Below are 26,725 nucleotides of genomic sequence, written 5' to 3'. Positions count from 1 at the left end.
AATAGGTAAATAAATAAATTATGTGACCTATATGGAATATTATATATCTGCCCAAATAATTATAAAAATAATAAAGCAACATGTAAATTGCCTCCAAGTAATGGCAAATGAATAAAGCATAATAGAAAATGATATATGTACTGATTTTAATAAATGACATGTGCAAAGACTGGAGAACACATGAAAAATTGAAGATACTTTGTTAAAAAAATCAAATTATGGAATAGTTCTTTTTTGAATTTATTTTAATGCTAAATGTAGTTAACAAAATGGGATATCTCTAGGTCCATCCACGTGGTTGCAAATGGCATTATTTCATTCTTTTTTATAGCTGAGTAATATTCCATTGTATATATGTACCACATCTTCTTTATCCATTCATCTGTTGATGGACATTTAGGTTGTTTCCATATCTTGGCTATTGTGAATAGTGCTGTTGTGAACATAGGGGTGCATATATCTTTTTGTATTATTGTTTTGTTGGAATATATGCCCAGCAGTGGGATTGCTGGATCTCACTGGCAACTCTCTTTTTAGTTTTTTGAGGAACCTCCATTCTGTTTTCCAAAAAATCTTCCTTTAAAACTTCTCATTGTGTTTGAACTGACTCCATTCTTTACACCATACAATAGATTGGATTGTTGGAACTATAAATGTGGTGCTGAAGTATTCTAATTAGTTTTGGTTTTGTCTATTAAAACAATTGTATTTTCCAAAAAATAGCATAACATTGTTAAGAGGTAAAAAGTGAGTTGAGAACAATATGTAGATACCCATTTTGTTAAATAAAAGTATCTCTTCAAGTGATACGTCTGTTTCTTTATCTACCTGCCATGCCCATCCAACTATTTTACATGCATAGGAAAGAAGTCTAGAAAAAGATACACCTAAGTTAGTGGTTACTGAAAAGGAATAGAGAGGGTTATGGTGCAGATTATAAGGAATTTTATTTTCTGTGTTATTCATTTCTGAATTTTCACAAGCATGTAATCAGAAAACTAAAACTAGAAAGGTGGCAAGCGGAGAAGTAGAAGAAACAGTGAAAATTATCCTTATCCTTATTAGTTAATCACTATTAAGTTTTTAGTTTGTTTTACTAAAGTGTGTGTGTGTTTTGTCAAAAATCTCTAAACCTGAAGTATTTATAGGAAGGAAACAAAGATGGAGCTTGAGGATTAGTTAGTAGCAATCAGCTGAGGAAAGATATAGGTAAATAATAAGTAGAATTATAGAATGTCTTTGAGGCTAGTGGAATTGTGGATATACAAACAAGAGGTGGATTGATTAGCTATGAAGGAAGAGATGGATTAGAAAAACAGTCAAAGCAGCATGATAAATTATGTTTGCACAAATACAGCATAGTTTGAAAGCAGAATCATTGTCAAAAGAGAGAATAGAGTATGGTTAAATCTCACTAATCAAGTGAAATGCAGGATTGTGTTATTGCTGGGTTTGTAAAATGACTGGCAGGGGCTGCTGCAGAGGGTGGGTGACCATCAATAGTAAGTCACCTTATTGTGGTCCCCAATTAGGAATAAGTCTTAGTGACTAAGGGCAGCAGGATTGGTCTGTAGAATTAGGTGCTAAAATTGCAAGTGGATGCTGGGAGATAAGGAGGGGATACTGGGGATCACAGTGCCATGGTATTTGAGAAATGCTGTGGGTTGCAGGCTTCCTAGGGTTGTGGCTTTAATGGGTAAAATGTTTTTTTGTCACTTTCTGTATCACTTTTGAATTTCCAAGTGGCTGAACAGAAGAATCATGCCTCAGGGCTCTTTGAACAAGTGTAGTATGGCTCTGCTGTGTTGGAGTGCTCCGTGGCACTGGCCCTGAGAGTGGAAGACAGTCCAGATTTCTTGAGTAGTACCAAATTGGGCCACTGGATACACTGATCTATCTTACGTTGAATCATGGTGGGATAAGTGACTTTTTTTTCTGTTTGAAAACTAACTTTGATAGAAGTTAATCCCTTTCCTTCTCTTCTGCAGTGTCAGTTGCCCATTTCACTTGTGTATTTATAATATTTTTCTTTGGTAACACATATTAAGGCTATGATTTTTTGAAATTATTGGAGTGGGAGAAAAAAATAATAATTTTAACAAGCTTTGTTGAAACCTTCTGTAGCTTGATTGACTGGAATAATCCTGCCATCATTAATAAGATGTACAAGGTATACCTTGGAGATATACCACTGAAGACAAAAGAGGTAGGTTCTTTTTCTTTACTCTCATCACATCATCGTAAAAAGCATTTCATTGACATGGCTCTATGTATGTGAACATTTTCTCCAGGTTATTTTGATTTAAGCTGAACCTATGCTATGGGAAATATTGATACTAGTTTTAAGCCGTACTAGTCTAGGTGGATTAAAATCTCCTGGTAACTTTGTTTACCTCATCTGGTGTTTTCAGTTCAGGTGCTTAAATAATGATTGTCCAGATTATGCCTCAATGAACTTTTCCTGTAGATATTTTAGGCTTTATTGAATATATTGTTCTGAGGCTGCAGCTGCTGAACTCTGCTGTAGCATGAAAGCAGCCATAGGCAGAACAGAACTGAATGAGCGTGGCCGTGTGCCAGTAAGGCTTTTATTGTTACTGAAATTTGAATTTCATATTATTTTCATGAAATATACCTTTACAAAATATTATTTTGATTTTCAAAAAAATCATTTGAAAATGTAAAAACTACTCTTAACTCACAGACCTTATGAAGATAGATGGTAGGCCAGATTTGGCCGATGGGCTGTAGTTTGTTGACCCGTGGTCTAGAATCTAGAACAATAGGTGGGTTCTTCTGAATTCTGGAAATAAGATGTTTGCTTAATAACATAAGTTATCTGTTTAGTTAACTGTGTTTAAAATGTTCCTAGTTGAAACCTGGACATACAAGATTATTTGTTTGCTTTCTAAACCATTAATAGTTATTTAAAAAATCATATTAGCTCCAGGGAAAATTGGACAGCTACATGTAAAAGAATGAAATTAGAACACTTCCTAACACCATACACAAAAATAAACTCAAAATGGATCAAAGAGCTAAATGTAAGGCCAGACACTATAAAGCTCTTAGAGGAAAACATAGGCAGAACACTATGACATAAATCACAGCAAGATCATTTTTGACCCACCTCCTAGAGAAATGGAGATAAAAACAAAAATAAACAAATGGGACCTAATGAAACTTAAAAGCTTTTGCACAGCAATGGAAACCATAAACAAGACCAAAAGACAACCCTCAGAATGGGAGAAAATGTTTGCAAATGAAGCAACTGACCAAGGATTAATCTCCAAAATTTACAAGCAGCTCATGCAGCTCAATATCAAAAAAACAAACAACCCAATCCACAAATGGGTGGAAGACCTAAATAGACATTTCTCCAAAGAAGATATACAGGTTGCCAACAAACACATGAAAGGATGCTCAACATCACTAATCATTAGAGAAATGCACATCAAAACCATAATGAGGTATCACCTCACACCGGTCAGAATGACCATCATCAAAAAATCTACAAACAATAAATGCTGGAGACCGTGTGGAGAAAAGGGAACCCTCCTGCACTGTTGGTGGGAATGTAAACTGATACAGCCACTATGGAAAACAATATGGAGGTTCCTTAAAAAACTAAGAACTGGGCTTCGCTGGTGGCGCAGGGGTTAAGAATCCGCCTGCCAATGTAGGGGACATGGGTTCAAGCCCTGGTCCAGGAAGATCCTGCATGCTGCGGAGCAACTAAGCCCGTGCGCCACAACTACTGAGCCTGTGCTCTAGAGCCCGTTAGCCATAACTACTGAAGCCTGCATGCCTAGAGCCCATGCTCCGCAACAAGAGAAGCCAGCACAATGAGAAGCCCGCGCACCGCAACGAAGAGTAGCCCCCTGCTCGCCGCAACTAGAGAAAGCCCATGTGCAGCAATGAAGACCCAACACAGCCAAAAATAAATGAATAAAAATAAATTTATTTTAAAAAAAGAGTAGAGAGGCAAACTCTAGTTATTGAGATGGGTATTTGGCATGTATTTTCTCTTTTAAAATGGAAAAAATGAGGCTTCAAGAAAGCAGTTAACATGCTTTATTGGCAAAGATGAAAGTTGAGCTTTTAAGCAAAAGCTAGAATTTTGGGAAATTTGTGTTCATCACGATGAGCTTGACAGCTTGTCAGTGCTTACAGACTTTTCTGATGAGATTGGTCATGATATTAATGTGATTTTTGTGTGTGTGCGTGGATGTTTTATAATGAAATATTTGCTTAACTCGGTGAGCCAGTATTTTCCAAATGACCAGTGATGTTACAGAAGCATACAGGGTAAGGGAGCCATTCAGTATGCAGATAGACTGGTGGAATTTAGTAGAACAGTATGCAGATGTTCCCTTGATATGGTTTCAAATCTACATGGCAGTTAACCTTTAAGAACCTATTGCATATCAAGTTTGGGGATGGCATCAAATATCTGTAATTATCTGAAAAGGCTGAAATCATTCCCACTTTTCCAGTCACATATCTTTGTGAAGCTGTTTTTTTTAACATACTTAAAACAACACATTACAACAAATTAAATGCTGACAAAGATATAAGAATCCAGCTTTCTTTTATTAAGGTGGACAGTGAAGAGATTTACAGAAAATATAAAACAACGCCACTGTCTCAGTGCAGTTTTTTGTTTTGGAAAATATAGTTTTTTATTTTTCTTAAAAATACGTTATTTATGAAAGTATATAATGGGTTTAATATTTTTAAGTGAATAAGTACTTAAAATATTTTCAGTTTTAATTTCTAGTATATTAAATATTGATAGGTATTCAGTATAAACAAAAGCTCTTCGGAAGCTTCAGTAATTTTTAAGAGTATAAAGGGATCCTGAAACAAAAGTTTGAGCGACCATTGATTTAGATGATCTCTCATGATTTTTTTCAATTCACAATAATTTTGAAGTGCTGAGTTATAATCACACATGTTTTCAACAGGGAGCAGTTCTGAAGCCAGAGCTGAAAAGGGACCCAGTCAGTACAAGGGTTAAGTTAAAGATTGTCCCCCACCTCCTTCGTTCTAGACAAGCTGCTGAAACGTTCCCGGCTAACATTCAGGTAACTCATTCTTTCCAGAGAAAAATGGCCTGTTTATAACTTTCATGTTTGTTTAACTAGACAAAGAACTGTGTTAATGGATATTCAGGAGGTAGGTTGATATGTATAACAAGGCTAATGAGATTTCTTTTTTCTCTCTCAAGTTTAGCTGCAGAAAATACTTTTTAATTATAGCTATAATAAAAATATATTTCATTAATATAGTAATATATATTTTATTATATATAAATATATAGTATATATAATATATATATTATACATTTTTATTATAGAATATATGCTGTATATGGTTACCATTCACCCTAAAAGTATGGTGATAATTCCTTTCAAACTAGTGCTTTTCTGAGTGGCTTTTTTCCAAAAACGGTAGCACCAGAAACTTGGTCACGTAGGTGGAAAAACGAGTCATCCTTGACAGGACTCCCTCGGGAAGGCAGTGGCCACAGCCTCTGGATGCTGCTGCCGCAGTGTCTTCACCCCCGTCTGCCGAATGCTGATGTTAATGAGGATTGTCACTTATTGTTCTGCTTGCCACAGTCGCCTTCCTTGTTGCCCTGCCTCTAGTCTTCCCCACAGCCAGTCTGTTTTTTGTGTTGCCACCAGAGTTATTTTTGCAGTTGGAAACTCTTGTCCTCTGTTGGTGTGGGATGTGAGCCCCTCCGGAAAAGCTCTTGTTTGCCTTTTGGTCCAAGTCATGACCAGCTCAGCTCTGGAGACAGATTCATTTGAGCATAATTTTGTCATTAGTTACTTACTTTTGATCTTAAATAAAACTCAGGGTTTTTCCTGTTTTTCTTTAAACATAAAAAAAAAATCTGTAAAATGGATGTAATGATACAGCTACCTCATAGCAATGTTGTAAAGACTGAGTGGGTTAGCAGGTAGAAGCTTTAGAGCAGGGTGGCTAGTACTCATTCAGTTAGCAAGTTCTCAGTAAATGGTGGAAAGGCAGCAGTTATTTCCCTTCTGGTCTCGTATCTCACCATACCCTTGCCCTGTACCTTATGCTCCAACAGAGATTGTTGCTGTTTAAGTATGCTGTTTTCATGGCTCTGTGTCTCCACTCCTGGCATAGTGGCCCTCCCCACTGTAGCCTGGTAAACATCTACTCCAGTTTCAGGATTTGCTCTGGTGTGCCCCTTCCTATCTGAAGTGTTTCCATTTCCTGCCTCTCATCTCTTTCAGTCCCAAAGTAAGAACACTGTCCTCTTGCTCACTGTATGTGTGTGGTAGACATTGGCTTCTGCCTTCACATCTCTCCCTCTTAAGGCTTATTTGTTTAAGTGGCTGCTTCCTCCTTTTAGGTGATACAACTTTTATTCCTAGTATCTGGCTCTCTAATATTTGACTGATTTCAAGTACTCTGTTCTGTGTTTCCATAAACATAAAATAATCACAGAGCTTCTTCCATTTCACTTTCCAGGCACTGTTTCCCTGACAATGTTTTGATAATTTTGGTTCAGAAAATTTGGTTGTAGTAACACTACATTATATAATAAGCAGCTAGAAGTTTGTGGCAGAATATTCATAGACATCCTGTAGGTGTACACTTTATTTGTAGTTATTTATGTTTTCAAAATGAGTCTACGTGTAATTAAGAAACCTAATACCCCCAAAATAATCTTCTCTGCTCATGGCCCCTGCGTGAGAGTGGCAGCCCACTGCAGCGTGAACTCTGTGTTGCTTTCTAGTGGTAGCCCCACAAATTTTGCAGACTTGTAACATCTACCCTTGTGTTTGTTGTTACTCCACAGACTGTTAATTGAAGCTACTGATTGGCTTCCTAAGGCCGTCAGCTAAAATATTTGTATGAAAGAGAACTGCATTAATTTTGAAGAACAAGGTGTAGTGCAAAAGACCTACTCTTGATTGAATCCTTAATAGTATTTGAAGATAGTAAATTGCTGTTCTTGTTAATTGGTATTCTTGACGTTGTTCTTTTTTCATAGGTGGTGTATGATGGACTCTTTGGTACAAATACAAATTCAAAATTAAGAACATTATCCCTGCAATTTGTGCATCACATTTGTGTAACGTAAGTTTTTTGAACTATTTATAAAGTTTTCAAGCTGTTGGAGTGATGAAGTGATGCAAGTATATCTTACCTAGAAAGAAATCTTGTTTGTTTATCTTAAAATATTTCATATTTTAATAGATTATTTAAATTTACTTCAGTTATGTCTCTATTTTAACTAATAATCTGAAAAGATTTGTAATTATGAGATTCTTATATCTTGCTTTGTATGTGTTATTTTTTCAAAAAGCTGTCCAGAAATCAAGATTAAGCCATTAGGTCCAATGCTTTTGAATGGCCTCACCAAGCTAATCAATGAATATAAAGAAGTAAGTGACTTGTTTTTTTAAATTTTTGTTAACATTTTATATTTTAAAGTATTTTCTGTTATAAACTTTGCTGGTCTGTATGTTGATATAGTTAAAGTTTGCTGTTGTTCCATCATTTCTTAACATTTTTAATTGAAGTGGTGCAAATTTCAGAAATTACCACCATCTTTTGCCCTTTTTTTTTTTGAAATAAGTACTAAAAACTGATACGGATCTTGAGGTTGTCTTATCATTTCTTTAAATAACATTTTAAAAAGCTAGTACATTTTATGTTACTTTTAGGCACTGTGCAAAAATGGAATGAAAAGAAGTAAATTTTACTTTATGATTTATTTCCATATAGGTCTATTTGGATTTGCTTGTTTTGAGAAACAGTGTTAATTCTTAGGGGCTGAGATTTTATTGATTCAAAACTCTGTCAGACTACCAAATACACTACCAAATGTAAAATAGATAGCTAGTGGGAAGCAGCCACATAGCACAAGCAGCCACATAGCACAAGCTCGGTGCTTTTTATCCCCTAGAGGGGTGGAAAATGGAGGGTGGGAGGGAGACGCAAGAGGGAGGAGATACGGGGATATATGTGGACATATAGCTGATTCACTTTGTTATACAGTAGAAACTAACACACCATTGTAAAGCAATTATGCTCCAATAAAGATGATAAAACAAACAAACAAACTCTGTCAGAACATGCATTCAGTAAATTTTTGATTCCTTAAGCTAAGTGGAATGAGGATTCCTTGGATTGTAGATTTTCAAATCCTGTTTTTCCTTGCTTTATCACTCCTACCATTTCTAGTATTTCAGGGGAATTTGCTAAAAAAGGTAAGGTTTCAAGAACTCTAGTTAGTATTTCTTCCTAAGTCTTAGCTAAACATGAATGCATGTTTGCAGTAGTACAGTGACCAGTATTTTGCCATTTGGATTTAGAATTGAGTTTGAATTCTAGTTTTGTTCCTTGGTGAGTTACTTAAATTCTTTGGACCTCTGTTCTTTATCAGAAAAATGAGGATAATAGTATCACTTCATTGGATTATTGTGAAGATTAAATGAGATAATTCATGTAAATTATTCAGCACAGTAAAGGCATATTAGTAGATATTATTAATGAAGAGCTATTCATTTGTTGTGCAGCTGTGCTTTGGGGCAGTGTTAGGCCTGACTCTCCTGTCTTCTTCTGTTGATTGAATAGAGCTTGCATGGTTCTTAAGGCCTTGGGAAACTTTCAGATTATTTTTATGGCGTAGTCAGATTCTTTGGATGGTTGGTAGAAATAAAAATGCTTTGGGGCTTCTAGGGGAGGAACTGTATATTTGAAGATAGGTTAGAGAGGCCAGATAAACTACAGGGCTGTAATCCTTTTACCTCCAGATGACACTGCCTGTCTTCCCAACAGATGAGTCTGTAAGAGTGGCCATGTAGGTGTGTGAATCCTGTGTTAAATTTATAAACTTCAGCTCATGGAAGTGTTACTATGTTCTAAGTAATGCCAGACTATTGGTTTTCATAAAACCACGTAAAATTCTATCTGTATCTTGAGTGGGAACCTCGTTAACTCACCCGAATACTATGATCCCTTTAATTTTTTATGGTGGAAGATATGAGAAGAAGCTGTTTCCTATGGTGCAGATTTTTAGACAGTTGCTCCCCAGCTTACTACAATTTTGGGTGAGAGAGAGTGGATCCTAGCCTGTTGGGCAGGTGAATTTTCTAATAAGTTAAGCTGTTTTCCTAGTACGTTGGTGGTGAATTTTGGTATTTGCAGGTTATATAGTATTGAAACTATCCTGCACTTAGCTACCAGCTAAGAGAACCTTTTCATATATGACCACTGCATTTTCCTTTTGGAGTAAGTTGGGGAGGTAAAGTTTTGTTTTTCCTTTTAGTAGTGTGATGCATTCTGGGTTTGGACATTTTTATTTGTTTTGTTCAGATGCTGATATCACATAGTTAGGCAGGGTGAGACCTAGGTTTAACAAGGAGTAAAATAATACATTTAATTGCAGCAAAAAGGTTTTGCTGTTTACTGTGTTTTTTGTTCTGTCTGCTTTTTGTTCTTTTCTTTTTTTTTCTTTAATTTCAAGGACCCTAAGCTACTGTCAATGGCATATTCAGCTGTTGGAAAACTCTCCAGGTGAGTAAACTCTTTTTCAGTGAGAGATATCCTGTTGGTAAACTAAGAACAATTGTGGCATTTAATAATGGATGGAGAATAAATTTGTTATGATTCTGAAAGGGTCATAGGTTGTTTAGAAATGTCCTCCTTGTAGAAGGATAATGAATGTGAGACATTTTAACTTACATCTGAAGATGTGTTACCACATTAAATGGCAGTCTTGAAATGAGATTTTGAACTGGATTGTGTCATAATGTGTTAGTTTTCTTGTACCCTAGAGACATTTGATTGACCTTAAGTGTTCTTGTTGCTACTTACTACCAGTGTTTATAATCTCTATAATCAAGAGTTTTTCTAGTGATTCTCTTTTCTGATAGCATTATATTATGATTCTGAGTGGCCCTGTTTCCAAAGTTGGATTTTTTTTCTTCTGCTTAGTATGGTTTCCTGCACCCAGTTCCTCCTTGTTTCCTCTTCCTTCACTGTATTTCAGAGCAGGGAGATAGAGGAGCAGCATCCTCAGTGGTAGGAGGTGCTGCTTACACCCTGGCACAGGCTCTGTGTTGGCCTGTGTAGACTGGGTCTTGCTCTTCTGCACTGTGTAGGGAAGGAGTTGGGGGACTCAGAAGACAGCCACTTCAGATCAGCTGATACAGCATAGCGTTGTCAACAAACCTTGTCCCTTGTGTGTTGGCATGAAGTGACAAAGCTCCTTGTCACCAGAGTCATTAGTTTAAATAGCATTTAGTCTCATCTACTTTCTTTATTTTAAAATCAGAAATGTTAACTGAATGCATGGAATATTCTAGTGAGAATATCTGGATAATAGGTATATTAATCTAGAATTACATTATTAGACAGTTGAAGAATTAAATATTTACTTTAAAAAGTGTTTGGTTCTTTGGGGGAGGTAATCCAGTGATGCTCACATGGTTCAGAAGTGAAAGTGCAAGTTTAGGAAAGTTCGTGTTTAGTTTCTTTTTCTTTTCCATCTTATGGAAATTTTTGATAGTAATGATGACCTCATATTCTCTTACAGTCGAATGCCCCATTTATTCACTAAGGATATAGCTCTTGTGCAGCAGCTTTTTGAAGCCCTATGTAAGGTAGGGAAAGACCTGACAAGTGTATGCTTTCTGTTTGGATGCTCACTTGGAAACCCAACAGGGAGGGAAACACTGTTTTTATCATCTTCATAGGAAGAGCCCGAGACGCGACTCGCTATTCAAGAAGCACTATCCATGATGGTTGGAGCTTATAGTACTTTGGAAGGAGCACAGCGGACTCTCATGGAGGCACTTGTGGCTTCGTACTTAATAAAGGTAGGTCCAACTATGTGAACTACAATGGCTGGTGGTATATGCATTTTACATTTTTTTTTAAACATTTTTTAAGCTCTCAGTTTTTTTTTTTTTAATTTATTTATTTATGGCTGCATTGGGTCTTCATTGCTGCGTGCAAGCTTTCTCTAGTTATAGCGAGCGGGGGCTACTCTTCATTGCAGTGTGTGGGCTTCTCATTGCGGTGACTTCTCTTGTTGTGGAGCACGGGCTCTAGGCGCATGGGCTTCAGCTGTTGTGGCTCATGGGCTCAGTAGTTGTGGCTTACGGGCTCTAGAGTGCAGGCTCAGTAGTTGTGGCACACGGGCTTAGTTGCTCCGTGGCATGTGGGATCTTCCCCAACCAGGGCTCGAACCCGTGTCCCCTGCATTGGCAGGCGGATTCTTAACCACTGCACCACCAGGGAAGTCCTACATTTTTAAGATCAAAATTTGAATTGCTTTTTGCCTTAACTCTCTATAATGAAGAGGAATATTTGCTTTCACTTGGGACTGTGATTTATGATCTGTTTTTAATTCTTCGTTATTGCAATCTGATTTTAGGGAAGAAGGAGTAGTGATATTCACAGAGGCCTTATGTTTAAAGCCTTCCTTGTTGGAAAACTGTTCTTAATATCATGCTCTACCAGTTGCAAGTGTTTGTTTTAAGTGGTAGCTGAGCACTACAGTTCACTGAGGTAGAGTTCTGTAGGTAACATTGGGGGAGAAAAGCAGAAGGAAAGAAAGGCACAATTTATGGATCAAAATGAGTCTGTAGGAAGTAAGCCAGTACCATCATACATACTCTTCTTCCCTCTAGTCCTCTTCATTTGTCTGCCATGGGAGTTTGCAGGAGAAATTTTATTATTTTTTTTTTTCGGTACGCGGGCCTCTCACCGCTGTGGCCTCTCCCGTTGCGGAGCACAGGCTCTGGACGCGCAGGCTCAGTGGCCGTGGCTCACGGGCCCAGCCGCTCTGCGGCATGTGGGATCTTCCCAGACCGGGGCACGAACCCGTGTCCCCTGCATCGGCAGGTGGACTCTCAACCACGGCGCCACCAGGGAAGCCCTGCAGGAGAATTTTTAATATCTGTGGTTATATACACATATGTATACATGATATATAATATGCAATATAAAATAATACATTATGTATTTGCTTTAGTCAGTTCTTTGTCCTCCATTTCTAGGAGTAGAGAGGGAGATTAAAGAGGGAATGATGTCAAATATTGGTGAGATTAATATGAATTGCATCTTAACTGAAATTTGGCTGCATTGGGTCTTTGTTAGGTCTTCAGCCATGTTTATTAACACATTTATACTGAGGAATTATTAAAGGTTCAGGAAGGTATCTGGTTTCTGTTGAAATATGACAGGATAATTATGTACACTCAGAAGGCTTATTATATATAGCGACCCATTGTCAAATGCTCTTGGTGTTCAGTGTACCTGGCTCATGATCATATAACATGGACAAAGAAGTATAGGCTTATTTGGAAGCTCATTAGAGTCAAATACTTAAAACTTTTTGTAGGTAACCGTACAAGGAAATGGAATGCTTGTATAATGCACATGGGTGCTGGTCATACTTATGCAGATCAAATCATGTAACAGTATTACAAAGCCAAAGGTAATTTATTTTCTTTTCTCAGACTACATGTAAGGCAGCCAGACCCTGGGCTAAATCATATAGACTGGTCCTTAATATCATTGCCCTTTACAGTAGCTCCAAAAATGCTAAAGAGCAAGAACACCTGAATAAATGAGGTAGTACATGTTTCTAAGCATCTCTCATCTCACTTATGTTGTGACTGGAGGAATGACCCAGGGGGAAGATACCTGAGAATAAAGCTTAAGCATCAGTAGACTCTACAATTGCTTTTCTGGTTGAACTTCCTATTCATAGATTACAGTCTTAATCTATTTAAGTTAATTGGATATATTTATGTAGTTGAAGCTTTGCTTTGGAGTCAGTTTTAATTTAAGAGCTAATCTGAAAGCGTTGGTGGTATTTTGCTTTAAATTTGTAGGGATTCCAAGTAAGCTCTGTTTGTGTTCCCTGCAAAATATCTGAATTTCACTCATGTGACTGAGAGTTTAAGAGTTGGAGAAGCAGAGGTGGTGGCTAGAAACTGCCACAGTGACCTTGGTCTGATGGTTGGGCTGAGGATGTACATCTACAGAGAGATTATGGTTATGGTCTTGGTGGGGTTTCCTGCTCTACTTGGAGCATCCTCTTAGATCATAATAGTATTCTTTAAATAATGTCATTGTCCAAAGACTTTTAAACAACATGATTAAAGATCTTGACTAAATGATGTTTTATTTATTTAGATATATTTATTGAAATATCAACTTAAATTTTGATTGTTTACAATTAAAATGACTTGACTGGAATGAGTTGTTGGTAATTGAATTCTTTTTTTTTTTTTTAATTTGTGTGTGTGTGTGTGTGTTTGTACGTTTATGTGTCAAATAGCCTGAAGTTCAAGTTCGACAAGTGGCTGTGAAATTTGCCAGCACGGTGTTTCCCTCAGATCATATACCGTCCAGATATTTGCTCTTATTAGCTGCAGGAGATCCGTAAGTTTCAAAGGTGTTAATTTGAATTTGGGTTCATTTAAAATTTAGTTGAAAATTGAATAAAATTTATGTTGTTTGCAGTGTTCGTCTGTGGAATTTAGGAGCAATTTATTAGAGTTAAAAGTATGGCTCCCTTGATACAATACATAGACCTGTAGTCATACCCTGTCTTGTTTTTTCCTGTGGGTAAAATTCAAAGATGAAAGCCACATGACTCTCCACATCTAATGAAATTTCCAAAAAGAAGCGATTGCTTATCATGTATTTTATGCCTCTTTGCATAGATAGCCAAAAATATATTTAAGACAGATGACAAATAAAATTGCTGTTCTTAGTCTTCATATGATCATTCTCCAGTTGGTGAAATTTATTTATGTTTCTTATTTATCTTTCTGAAAGACGGGAGGAAGTTCATGGAGAGGCACAACGAGTTTTAAGGTGTCTTCCTGGTAGAAACAGAAAAGAAAGTGCTTCTAAGCAGATGCCATCTTTTCCAGAAATGGTATATTATATCCAGGAAAAGGTATGGTATTTAACTTCAGATAATAGTTTAAGTCATATAGTGAATGATGAAAATAAACTTACATTTTTTTAGGTGACACATTTTAAAATGCTAATCACTAAATGTTGAATAGTTAGTAAAGTTTCTAACAATGTTAATACAATAAGAGGAAGGTACGAAGTGAGGAGAAAAATATAAATCTCAAATGTAATTAATCTGTTTTGCCCAAATCTAAATTACTTACAATTCCTTTTATGTTTTTCAACATTTTGGCTGTGTTTATTTTATTTTTTATTATTATTATTTTTAAAGTTTTTATTGGAGTATAGTTGATTTACACTGTTGTGTTAGTTTCTGCTACAGCAGAGTGAATCAGTTATACATAAACATACATCCACTCTTTTTTAGATTCCTTTCCCATATAGGTCATTACAGAGTATTGAGTAGAGTTCCCTGTGCTATACAGTAGGTCCTTATTATTTATCTATATTATATATAGTAGTGGGTATATGTCAATCCCAATCTCCCAGTTTATCCCTTCCCCCCTTTTCCCTCCTGGTAACCATAAGTTTGTTTTTTACAACTGTGACTCTATTTCTGTTTTGTAAATAAGTTCATTTGTACCATTATTTTTATTGGCTGTGGTTAAAATTTTTCCCCTTGGCATGACATGCTTAAAATATATCTTCTTTATTTTTAAGGGCACTACTTAGGGCAGCATAAGTTTAAGAATGCTTCAGGGAGCAGTTCAGACTTTTTCCACCATGATCATAAGAGAGCATTGCATCTGCTTTTGCAAGTCTCCTGTTTTTGCTGGTAGATCAGAGTATTGACAGTCATGACCCCCCACCCTGACACTATCCTACTTTTTACATTGATGTTTCTCTTAGTGTGCTGGGGGGATACCTTATAGCCTTTCACCTCTACTGGTGGTCTTAGCTTTTTGCTTAGATAGACATCTTAAGGGTGCTGGGGGTCAGTATGTAGCAGCCATGATTCTCTCCTCCATAACAATGTCATATTTGTGGGCAGAGATGCTTTTGTGCTAATATTTTCCTTCTGCCTCTATTATTAATGAAAATAACTGGCATGCAGCGCCCTGGGGTGACTGTCAGTAGATGCCTGGAGTAGGTTTATTCTTTTTATTTTATTTTATATTTTTTACTTGCTACTGTGTCATCTTTGCAGCTGTTTTCTTTTTTCCTTTCTTTTTAAAGTATAGTTGATTTATAGGTTTATTCTTTTTTTTTTTTTTTTTTTTTTTTTGCGGTACGCGGGCCTCTCACTCCTGTGGCCTCTCCCGTTGTGGAGCACAGGCTCCAGACGTGCAGGCTCAGCGGCATGTGGGATCTTTCCGGACCGGGACACGAACCTGTGTCCCCTGCATCGGCAGGCGGACTCTCAACCACTGCACCACCAGGGAAGCCCAGGTTTATTTTTTTTAAACAAGCCAGTTAGAAGGTAACACATCTGTAACTTAGGGTTTGAGGTCCATGCACAATCAAGCATGGTTAATGGAAAAATGTTTTGACTAGAAAAAAACAGTAGCAGGCAATAATGTAGCTAGAAATACAGTTATTTTTGAGTTGAGAAAGGGTACACGTGCTTTGTTTTCCAGTAATTGATTTTTGGGGTTTATTTTTATTAGGCTTCCCATCGAATGAAAACGCCAGCCAAGTACATGACTGGGACCACTGTCCTTCCATTTAACCCAGCAGCCTTTGGAGAGGTAGGACTGACATATATTTCTATTTTGCTTTCGCTAAAGGTTCTTAACGGTAATGTCATAGTCAAAGAGATGACCGTGAATTTTTTGTGTTCTAGGTAAACCCATATAGTGACGTCATTGTTTTATACCAGGTTGTTTATTAGGAAAACAGTACTTAGTAATTGGTATTATTTTAAATCATAGTGGAGTCTAGAAATACATTTATCTCAGTGAGATTCTCTTCGTGAAGGAAATAGATGCTCTGCATTGATTGCTATTGGGAATTTACAGCAAATTAGATTTGAATTTTAAAGCCAACAATATATTGAGGTTATTTCGATTATCCAGTTTTGAAGGTTGGAGAATTAGATTAATTTATCTCATTTACTAAGGGAAATTCTATTGTTTTAGTCATTGACTTGCACTAATTAAATGCCAAGAGATAATCTTGTTCAGAGTGAGTAAGAAGACCCACGATGAAATTACTGCCTGTCCTGTTCTAGCTGTCAAGGAAAGAGCTTCCAGAGGACTCCTTAGTAACTAATTTATGTCAGAGGTTTTTAATGACGTCGTAGCTACTCTTCTGTAGATGATTTGAACCCATTTTCTCAAATTCTCATGTCAGTGGAGATTAAATGCAGCTCAAGTTCCACAGGAACAGATCATTGGTCCTGGGTTTCTGCCCAGTGTCTGTCTCTCTCACATACATACACACACATCTTTAAAAAGAAATAATGATTTTCCTTGTTATATTTTAGACTTTAAAAGTGGAGTTTGTGTTTTAACTCCATTAAACTCTGTTAAAATGCACTCTTTGGATTATAAAAGCTGGTTATATAAATTCTGCTCCATTGTGGTAATTTCAGTTCACACGTTGAGTCGTGTTTTCCAGCTTCTGTGAGAGTTTTGAATAGCTTTATGAAGGAAGGTGGGGAATCAAAGCTGGGAACTGTCACTTTGAAGAACATCTCCTGCCTTGATTTTTTTTTTTTTTTTTTTGTGTGTGGTACGCGGGCCTTTCACTGCTGTGGCCTCTCCTGCTGCGGAGCACAGGCTCCGGACGCACAGGCTTAGTGGCCATGGCTCATGGGCCCAGCCCGCTCCACGGCATGTGGGATCCTCCCGGACCGGGGCACGAACCCACGCCCCCTGCATTGGCAGGCAGACTCCCAACCACTGCGCCACCAGGGAAGCCCCTGCCTTGATTTTTTTTTTTTTTTTTTTTTGCTGTACGTGGGCCTCTCACTGTTGTGGCCTCTCCCGTTGCGGAGCACAGGCTCTGGACGCGCAGGCTCAGCGGCCATGGCTCACGGGCCCAGCTGCTCTGTGGCATGTGGGATCTTCCCGGACCGGGGCACGAACCCTTGTCCCCTGCATTGGCAGGCGGACTCTCAACCACTGCGCCACCAGGGAAGCCCCCCTGCCTTGATTTTTTGAGACGCTTCTCTGGTGTCCTTCTTCCTTCTGTCTGTAGATAGTCCTGTACTTGCGCATGTGCCTGGCTCACAGTGCGGGAGTGGTGCCCACCTCTCAGAGTTTGGCTGATATGCAAGATCACGCCCCAGCCATTGGACGCTATATACGGACTTTAATGTCGGGCAGCCAGGCAATACCCTCCTCGTCTTCTTCCAAGAGTGGGGAAACCAACCCTGTTCAGATCTACATCGGCCTGCTTCAGCAGCTGTTAGCAGGTGTTGGAGGTAGGAGGTCATGACGCTGAGGATTATACTAAAGCACTTAAACAAAAATCTAATTTTAAACTCAGCTGAGAATTTATAGCAAAATTATTTTCTGTCTTCTCTCCTACAACTGAACATGAATCTCTGTTTCTTTTCTAAACTTTCCTGAGTTCATCTTTGATACACTATTTCTCTTTTCAGAAAGAAATGCTGAACAATAGGTAATATATTTTTACTTTGGAAGTGGGTGTGAAGAACAGGGCATCTTTTTATAGACAATAAGTCTGTAAATTTGCTGTATTGAATCACATACTGTATTTAGGTTAACTTTTGTTTTGTAAAACTGGGGAATGCCTCCTAAAGCTGTAGCCTATGCTTTAAAGGAATTTAGTGTTCCCTGTACGTTTGTTGCTTTTCTTGAAATCAGAATGGTTCTGAATTCCTTCTTATTTAGGTTTGCCAGTCATGTACTGTCTATTGGAAGCTGTCTCAGTGTATCCGGAAAAGCTGGCTACCAAATTTGTAGACAAAACCGAATGGATAAAGGTATATCCGGTGCATGTGTATTTCTTTTTGATTCTGTATATTTTAAACTTTGATCTCATGATGTCGCCTTCCTACCAGTGTTTCTGTGGCCTTTTCTGCCTTTAGGTCATTTTGAAACTCTCATCATTAAACACTTACTGGGAAACGTGTAGGTCCATGTATTGCAGGGATCCATTTAGGTGGGAGGGGGAGATGAATTGAGAGTCTTATAAGTGAGAAAAAATTATTTTTCTGTTTTAAAAGTTTAAAAAAGTAATAAATATGTATAATTTAAGTAAGCAATTACGTAAGACGTCTCCTTTGCATAGTCTCTCAGCTACCCAGATCCCTTCACCTTCCTGCCTCTTCCTCTCTCACCTGACAGACATGCATAGGTTATCACTTATTTGTATATGGTGTCCCTTCTAGAGTTTACTTATGCGTATACACACAAATGAAATCAGCATTTTTGATTTTTCTTCCTTTTTTCACACAAAAGGGTATTATACTTTTCACACTGTTTTGTACCTTCTTTCGCTTAGCTTTAGAACAAGGAGTTACTCCTATATAACTACAGAGAGAACATCCTCTTTGTTTTAATAACTTCATTGTTTTCCACTGCATGAATGTGCCATAATTTATTGTAGGTCCTTATTGATGGTCATTTAGGGTACTTCCAGTCTGCTGCAATGAACAATCCATCATTTTGAATATGAGTGGGTATATTTTTAGATAGATTCCCCAGAAGTGGAATTGAGGACACATGGATGCAATTTTAATAGATAATGCACATCCTGCATATGAGTAGTTCCAATTCACACTCCCACCGGCCATGTTGGAGAGTATTTTTGTCCCGTGGTCACACCAAAAGGGTTACCAGGTTTAGCAAATAAAAATGCAAGATACTGGGCTTCCCTGGTGGCGCAGTGGTTGAGAGTCCGCCTGCCGATGCAGGGGACACGGGTTCGTGCCCCGGTCCGGGAGGATCCCACATACTGTGGAGCGGCTAGGCCCGTGAGCCACGGCCGCTGAGCCTGCACGTCCAGAGCCTGTGCTCTGCAACGGGAGAGGCCACAACAGTGAGAGGCCCGCGTACCGCAAAAAAAAAAAAAAAAAAGCAAGATACTCAGTTAAACTTGAATTTCAGATAAATAGTGAATAATCTTTTTTATTACAGGTCTGGCTCATATAGTTTTGTATACCTTTTGTGCTACATAATGTAGTTCTTTTTGGAAAATGCAGTTTGAATTAATGTAAAAAGTACCAATTATTTAAGTGTGAAAGCATGAGGTAATTTACCAAGAGGAGTGAGTTTTGTACTGTTTTGGAAAATCTAGTCTCATGAAGTTTAAATCTAGTCTCATGAAGTCTCATCTAGTTTAAAAAGGTTTTTAAATTCTTTGTGAATATTTGCTGATTTTAAAATGATCTTAGAGTTTTTGACCTTTGATCTTGTAGATCAGGGGTCATTAACGTGTGGTCCATGTACCAAATCTGGCTCGCCTCCTGTTTTGTATGGGCTGCAAGCTAAGAATACTGTTTACATTTTTTTTTTTTTCTCTGTGGTACCTGAGCCTCTCAGTGTTGTGGCCTCTCTTGCTGCGGAGTACAGGCTCCGGACGCGCAGGCCCAGCGGCCATGGCTCACGGGCCCAGCCGCTCCACAGCATGTGGGATCCTCCCGGACTGGGGCACCAACCCGTGTCCCCTGCATCAGCAGGCGGACTCTCAGCCACTGCACCACCAAGGAAGCCCTGTTTACATTTTTAAAGGGTTGAAAAAAAAATTAAAAGATGAACAAAATTTCCTGACGTGAAAATTAGAGTGTCTGTAAAATTGTACTGGAATCCAGCCACACCCATTTGTTGTCTATGACTGCTTTTGCCCTACAATAGCAGAGTGGAATTGTTGCGATAGATTTGGCTCTTTACAGAAAACACATGCTCACCTCTGTTTCAGATCAGCTTTGTATTAATTCCACCTGTTTTATACTTTGTATCTGATGAAAATGCACATAAGATTTTGGTCTATACCTCCGCTTTTATTTCATTTTGAAATAATAGCTTGTTGTGTTCTTTTCTCATAGTTACCAGTAGATTGAACATTATAATGTTTTAAATGTTAGACGTTGTCAGCAGGGAGATGATCATATATTATGTGTGTATTTCTTTTTCTACACCGCTCAGAGTCTGATGAATAGCAGTAAAGAAGAGATGCGTGAACTGGCAGCATTGTTTTATTCTGTGGTGGTATCTACAGTGTCAGGAAACGAGTTGAAGTCAATGATAGAACAGCTTATAAAGACTACAAGAGACAATCATGTATGTTATCAGTTTTGTCTTTATCCTTTTTTGTGGGAAATTGTTTTATAAAAGCATCTAATATATTTTTAGTTTTTGTGTTCTCACTTGTAAAATGAACTCATAAATTTCTTGCCTTTATGATCGTAAAGATTAAATGAGATGGATAATACATGGATTCAGTCAGTTCAGTCGACAAATTTTGAGTGCCTTGTGTCTCATAGGCATTGTTTTAAGTGCTACGAATACGGCAGGGAGTGGATACATGAGAAGCTCTAGTAGTGCTTGGTGCTCAGAAATGTTAGTTCCTTTTTCTTCCCCATCTACTGCCACCTCTCATTGTACCTGTCCCGTTAGGAAACACTGTTGAAACCATGTGCTTTCAAATATTTTATTTGCATTTGGAGGTTTTAGCAATTAGAAATAGGATCCGTTCATTGTATTTTGTTGGCAGTAGAGGAAAATTGTGCTTGAAAGTTATGACGGTGTATTTACCTAAGTGTTATTTATAAGCTAGAAGAAAGTGTGGGTGCTTATAAGAGCACCCACTTATGGAGTCACCTCACACCCAGAGTTGGAGTTGGGTATCGGATTAGGGAATCTAAATCCAAGTGAGTCAGGACTCAGCTTAACTTCTCAGAATTCTGTGTTTGAAACTCAAGTTTTCTCTTCTTGCCTAACCGATTTATTAACATCCAGTGGAGCCTCACATGATCACTTTATTTTTTGGCCTTATATTTTACTGGGGAGATGACTGTAGTAAACACACAGTTATTTCATTGCATTCACGCACGTGTGAGAGAGACAGACATACGGTATTGTGTTGTTCAATCCAGAGCCCGGAGATACAGCACGGATCTTTGCTTGCATTGGGATTCACAGTAGGAAGATATTTGGCTAAGAAGAAAATGAAAATGGCAGAGCAGCAAGACGTGGAGACAAATGCTGATTTTCTGCCCGAACAAGAGGAGCTCATTCAGAGTGCCACAGAAACTATCGGTAATTAATGTGTTTATGCTGATTTGGATGTCAGCATAAGTAGGTTACAATTTTTTTGAATTAGGTTAAAATTTATTGTAACATTTAAGTTTCTTTTTATAGCATTGAACTCTAAATACACGAGGTTTTTCCACAAAATCTTGATGCTAAATAAATTCTGTTTTTAATAACAATGCAAGTACTCTATAGTGTTTCTATATATATTTTTTCTATATGTTTCTATTTAACAGAGATGATTCCATTATGGGAAAAAAATGTAAACATTAAGAAAGGGCATGACTCTGGTGTTTTATTACTAAAGAAATGCTAACAAATTATCAACTGGAAAATATGTTATAGACCTTGATTTTGGTTTGCTGTCTTTAAAAAAATCTTGAGTACATTGCTGGTTGCTTTGCATTCCAGGGGTAATGATATAAAATACTCTTTTGTCTAAATGTGTTTACAGGCTCATTTTTGGACAGTACATCACCCCTCCTGGCAATTGCTGCCTGTACAGCCCTGGGTGAAATCGGCAGAAATGGTCCACTTCCAATCCCCAGTGAGGGATCTGGCTTTACTAAGTTGCATCTTGTGGAAAGCCTGCTAAATAGAATACCCTCCAGTAAAGAAACAAATAAGGCAAGTCTCTTCCTTTTATCCTTCTTTTCTGAAATTCTTTCTATTCATAGATAAATAAATGAATAAAAACAGAATCATAGTCAGGATAGATGGCGTTACAGCTGGAGGAAGGATTGAATGTGAAAAAGAGTGATAAAGAAGAAAGTCTAGGTGACTGTTTAATTTTGAGTCGGGGATGATTTGTGTACTGCTTTTGTGTGTGTACCGTTTGACCCAGTTACTCCAATTTAGGCCCGTAACTGTTAAGATTTGGGTAAATATTAAATGCATCAGGTAATTCTTTTGTCATGCAAAAGGGGGGTAATAAAGTGTTAAATAGTTTTACGATTTTTGTAATTTCAGACCAAATCTAAATCTTAACTTCCTGTACTTAGTTTGGTTTTAAGAAATCTGGGCATTAGTAAGCAGTGTGAGTAATCTCTGAGGAAAAGGACACTTGTGGTTTTTTTAGTTTTAGATAAAAACTTTCATAGACTTTAAAAATTTTCTTTGGGATAAGAACACCTCAGTGTTGAAGTATAAGATGATTTAATGAACAGCAAAATCAGTTTACTACAAGTTTAATAAATATGTAATTTTATTCTTGATCTAGCTACTATTTAAAACTTTCTGAGATCACAGTAGTTTTTATTAGATGTTAGCAACTACTCATTACCATCCATTGTTGAGCACTTGCAATCTGCCAAGCATATGCTGAGTGCTTCACATGCATTAATTAATTGAATCCCCAAAAGATCTAGTGAAGTAGGTACAGTTGTCATCTCTGTTTTCCGAGATGAGGAAATAGCGTAACAGAGAGGTGAAGTAACTTGCCTGAGGTCACACAGTTGTAAAGGCTATAAAAATGGTCAGGTCCTCTGGGCCCAGAATCTACATTTATAACTGTTACAGCTTGTAGGATAATGAACTAGTTAAAGACTTTGTTCTTCCTTCTTTTGCAGCTGTGGACCCTTAATGAACTCAGTTTTATGTCTTTCTACCTCCAATGTCGTATAGACATAATTCTGTAAAATTGGATACTTTAAAAGAAAAAATGTGCTGATGCATTAGTTAGACAGACTCCTCCTCCCTGCTTTCTCATTTTGGAAACATTTTTTCTGGGACCAAACTGTTATATACTTCATTTAAAAAAAAAAAATTCTGTGTTCTTCCAGATGAAAGAAAGAGCTATCCAAACACTGGGGTATTTTCCAGTTGGGGATGGAGATTTTCCTCACCAGAAACTCCTCTTGCAAGGTCTGATGGATTCTGTGGAGGTATTTATATTGCTATCTGGTTGTTAGTCATTCCAACAAAAGGCATTTTTCTTAACTTGGAATTTTGCATGCTGTGAGGTTTTAAATTAAAACTTTATTCATTTATTCACCAAGTACTTAGTACCATCTGTGGGCCCATCACTGTGGTAATCGTATCATTGACTAAATCACCTCTGTGGGGAAGTCCTTTTCTCATGATTTTTTTTTAAATAAATTTATTTATTTTTATTTATTATTTTTGGCTGTGTTGGGTCTTTGTTGCTGTGCGCGGGCTTCCTCTAGTTGCGGCGAGCGGGAACTACTCTTCGTTGCGGTGCGCGGGCTTCTCATTGCGGTGGCTTCTCTTGTAGTGGAGCACGGGCTCTAGAGTGCAGGCTCAGTAGTTGTGGCATGCGGGCTCAGTAGTTGTGGGTCGCAGGCTCTAGAGCACAGGCTCAGTAGTTGTAGTGCACAGGCTTAGTTGCTCCCTAGCACGTGGGGTCTTGCTGGACCAGGGCTCGAACCCGTGTCCCCTGCATTGGCAGGTGGATTCTTAACCACTGCGCCACCAGGGAAGCCCTTCTCATCATTTTTGAGTAAAGCGTGGTGCATTGTAGGTAGAAGGGGAAACGTACCCATTCAGCTAGATGTGGCAAGTGGGTGCCAGTGTTCTGGTTGCCCTTGAGTCTGATGACTTTGCTTCTGTCTTCTAGATAAATGTCCAGTGCGGTGGAGAAGACCTATAAGTAGACAACTGCTAGCCAATATGATGAGTGACCTAACACAGTCTGATGTGGCCCCTGATTGGGCCTTGGTTCTTGTCACTTACTCACCAGCCGCTTTTGTTCACCAGCCTCTAGTCCTTCTTTGCTCTGAGCTTTTGAAAGACCCATGCTTCCTTCTTTCTCAGATTGTTGCTATAGCTCTTTGAAAAGTTTCCTGACCCTTCAGACTAGCGTAGATTATTTATTTATTTGTGCTTTCATGCTGCTCTGTACTTTTCTTCACAACATTCATCACAGTTGCTAATTGCCCACTAGGCTGAAGGCAAAGTCTGTTTTGCACCCCATCCTCACCCCCTTATAAAACAGGGGCCTGGCAGCGTAATTGGTAGTAGCAGGACCTCAGACATTTTTGGAAGAGTAACTGAATGAAGAGATGTTTGCATGTAAGGCAGTGGACTCACGAAGGCGGGCGTGAGCACTTCTGTGTGGGGGAGCTGGTGCACGTTTTTTGGTGGCAAAGTCGCTGCTGGGCCTTGAAGAAAGAGAGGGAGGAGAGAGGAGAGCTGTGGTTGAGTAATAAGGCAGCTGAGTGATAGAGCCAACATCAGGATGCAGGTCTCTGGATTCTTGATGGAGTATTTTTAAGGTGAAATTTTTTGACAAGAAATTATAACCATATCTCATTCTCCCTGGATGTCACTGACATTGTAACGTCTTGGAGAAAATCTTGTGATGTCTCCTTTCTCATCTTTTTTCTTTTTATATATCTATGATAGAGATGGGTTTCTTCCAGTTTTGTTTAAATGAAGGTTTGTCTCGGTTCTTAACTTGCTACTGAAGACATTATTTTAAGAGTTTAGAAGTACAGAACTGTATGAAAAGCTTGAAACATGCTAGAGAGACTGAAGGAGGAGAATTTAAAAAAATCCGGAATCAAGAGAAGCAAAATGTCTTCACAGTCATCTAAGACAAAGTTCTAAAGGTTTTTTTTGTTGTTGTTTCTTTTAACTTTTTATTATGGAAAATTTCAAACATGCACACAAGTAGAGAGAATAATAATATAATGATCCCTATTTACCCACTCTTTATTTATAGAATATTTAAAGCAAAATCTGGATATCATCCTCACAAATAGAGTTAGGGAGTTTTGTTTTTGTTTGTAATGCCATCCATGTTGTTATTAACATGTAAACAGGTAAAAACAGGCACATAAAATGACTCCCTAATATGGGATCCTCTGTGTTGAGATAACCTTTTCTCAGCTTAGAGTTGCCAAGAGAAACTTTCGACCAGGAAAGCTGTAGGACTGAAGCCTTCAAATATTTTTTCTCAGAGTAGGAAGTGCGTGGTATCAGCACTTAATACCTCAGCAAGCCTAGAGCATTTAGTTGATTGAGCTTGGAAATGGCTAGACTGTTGTCTGTATGCTTTACAGTGTTCTCCCAAAAGGCCCATATTCCCATACCCCTCATATTCTCTGTTCTTCATTCTCTTCTTACTCTCCTATTCTTAGGTCTTTTCTGATTCCCAGCAAACATTAGAGAAAAATGCCAAAGGGAGCTGAGGCTGGCCCAATTCCATATTAGTCAGTGATTCATAATTGCGAGATGTGTCAATTTCTAAATCTGATTTTAAAAATTTGAGTATGTATAGTTTAGAATTTTTTAAACTTTTTTTTTTTTTTTAGCTGTACGCAGGCCTCCCGCTGTTGTGGCCTCTCCCGTTGCGGAGCACAGGCTCTGAACGTGCAGGCTCAGCAGCCATGGCTCACAGGCCCAGCCGCTCTGCGGCATGTGGGATCTTCCCGGACGGGGGCATGAACCCGTGTCCCCTGCATCGGCAGGCGGACTCTCAACCACTGCGCCACCAGGGAAGACCCTTAAACTTTTGATTTTTGAAACAATTCCAAATTTACAGTGTGGTTGTCAGAATAATGTAAAGAACTCCTGTATACCCTTTATCCAGACTTACCAAATTAATAGTATTTTACCACGTTTGCTTTGTCATTCTCTGGTTTTTTTTCTGAACCATTTGAGAGGAACTTGCAGATATCATGTAATTTAAGCGTGCAGAGAGGAGCTGTTAGTAAATGATAAAGGCCGCTGTTAAGGGTGCAGTTACTACCAGTCACGTGTTTACTAGATGCTTTATGTACATTAACCTCATTTAATCCCTACGGCCTGATGAGGTGGATGATGGTATTATTTATGCTGTTACAAATGACGAAGTTGAGTCTCAGAGTTTACATAAGTGTATGTAGCTGATGAGAAACAGAATTTCTACCAAGATCCATATGGCGTCACAGTCCATGCCCTTCTCCGCCAAGTAAATGGTTCCATTCTTCCAAAGATTAAAAATCCCTGCTTAGTGGTTCTCTGCTGAGGGTGAAGAGTGCAGCACAGACTTGGGGAAAGATCCTCAAGTCATTCTTGGGTTCTCCGTTCCCTCACCCTGCCTCACTTGCCAGCCATCCCGTTATCTGAGAGCATTGCAGGCAAAAGAGTAAAAACAAAGCATGCCAAGAAACAAGACAGTAAGCAGGCTTTTTGTGGAAATGGATGTTTTGGGGCAGTGTTCTCTCTGACTCCTCACTTTTATCCCCTTCATTGCAGGCCAAGCAGATAGAGCTTCAGTTCACTATCGGCGAAGCCATCACCAGTGCTGCAATAGGAACTAGTTCTGTGGCCGCCCGGGATGCCTGGCTGGTGGCTGAAGAAGAATATACGCCCCCTGCCGGTACCATATAGTCAGCTAATCAGTTTATTACCACCAAGTAACCCTCTTCTGTTCTTGTTATCACCTTTGAGCAAAAGAAAAAAATGTATACATTCCATTTTAACTCTCTTTCCAATATTTATATATGTCTTTATCAATTTGGCTCAGTCAAGAAAGACAGTTGGTTAAAGGAGACTGAGCACAAAATGAATGAGAACTGTTTCTTTAGTCCTTTGGCAAGCAGGCAGGGGAGTTAGCTATCGATTAC

At 38.3% G+C, this 26,725-nt stretch overlaps 1 protein-coding gene across 4 annotated transcripts in view; it reads left to right on the top strand.

The window, feature by feature from the left end:
- ECPAS (Ecm29 proteasome adaptor and scaffold) overlaps nt 1–26,725 on the top strand; it is a 103,972-nt gene that overhangs the window by 45,480 nt on the left and 31,767 nt on the right. For all 4 annotated transcript variants that reach the window (XM_081236615.1, XM_081236613.1, XM_081236612.1 and 1 more), the window contains 17 exons: nt 2,125–2,206; nt 4,968–5,087; nt 7,037–7,122; nt 7,352–7,430; nt 9,518–9,567; nt 10,589–10,655; nt 10,749–10,871; nt 13,346–13,449; nt 13,849–13,972; nt 15,600–15,680; nt 17,134–17,359; nt 17,793–17,884; nt 20,049–20,183; nt 20,999–21,161; nt 21,610–21,782; nt 22,937–23,038; nt 26,355–26,478. In XM_081236615.1, the coding sequence (XP_081092741.1) occupies nt 2,125–2,206; nt 4,968–5,087; nt 7,037–7,122; nt 7,352–7,430; nt 9,518–9,567; nt 10,589–10,655; nt 10,749–10,871; nt 13,346–13,449; nt 13,849–13,972; nt 15,600–15,680; nt 17,134–17,359; nt 17,793–17,884; nt 20,049–20,183; nt 20,999–21,161; nt 21,610–21,782; nt 22,937–23,038; nt 26,355–26,478 (1,931 nt within the window). The remainder of the gene's footprint in view (nt 1–2,124; nt 2,207–4,967; nt 5,088–7,036; nt 7,123–7,351; nt 7,431–9,517; nt 9,568–10,588; nt 10,656–10,748; nt 10,872–13,345; nt 13,450–13,848; nt 13,973–15,599; nt 15,681–17,133; nt 17,360–17,792; nt 17,885–20,048; nt 20,184–20,998; nt 21,162–21,609; nt 21,783–22,936; nt 23,039–26,354; nt 26,479–26,725) is intronic.

Source organism: Mesoplodon bidens, assembly GCF_964165515.1.
Source record: "Mesoplodon bidens genome assembly, chromosome: 6".
In the NCBI taxonomy this organism is placed as follows: domain Eukaryota; kingdom Metazoa; phylum Chordata; class Mammalia; order Artiodactyla; family Ziphiidae; genus Mesoplodon; species Mesoplodon bidens.
The sequence above is the reverse complement of the archived record's forward strand: the minus strand, read 5'-3'. Positions and strand labels throughout refer to the sequence as shown.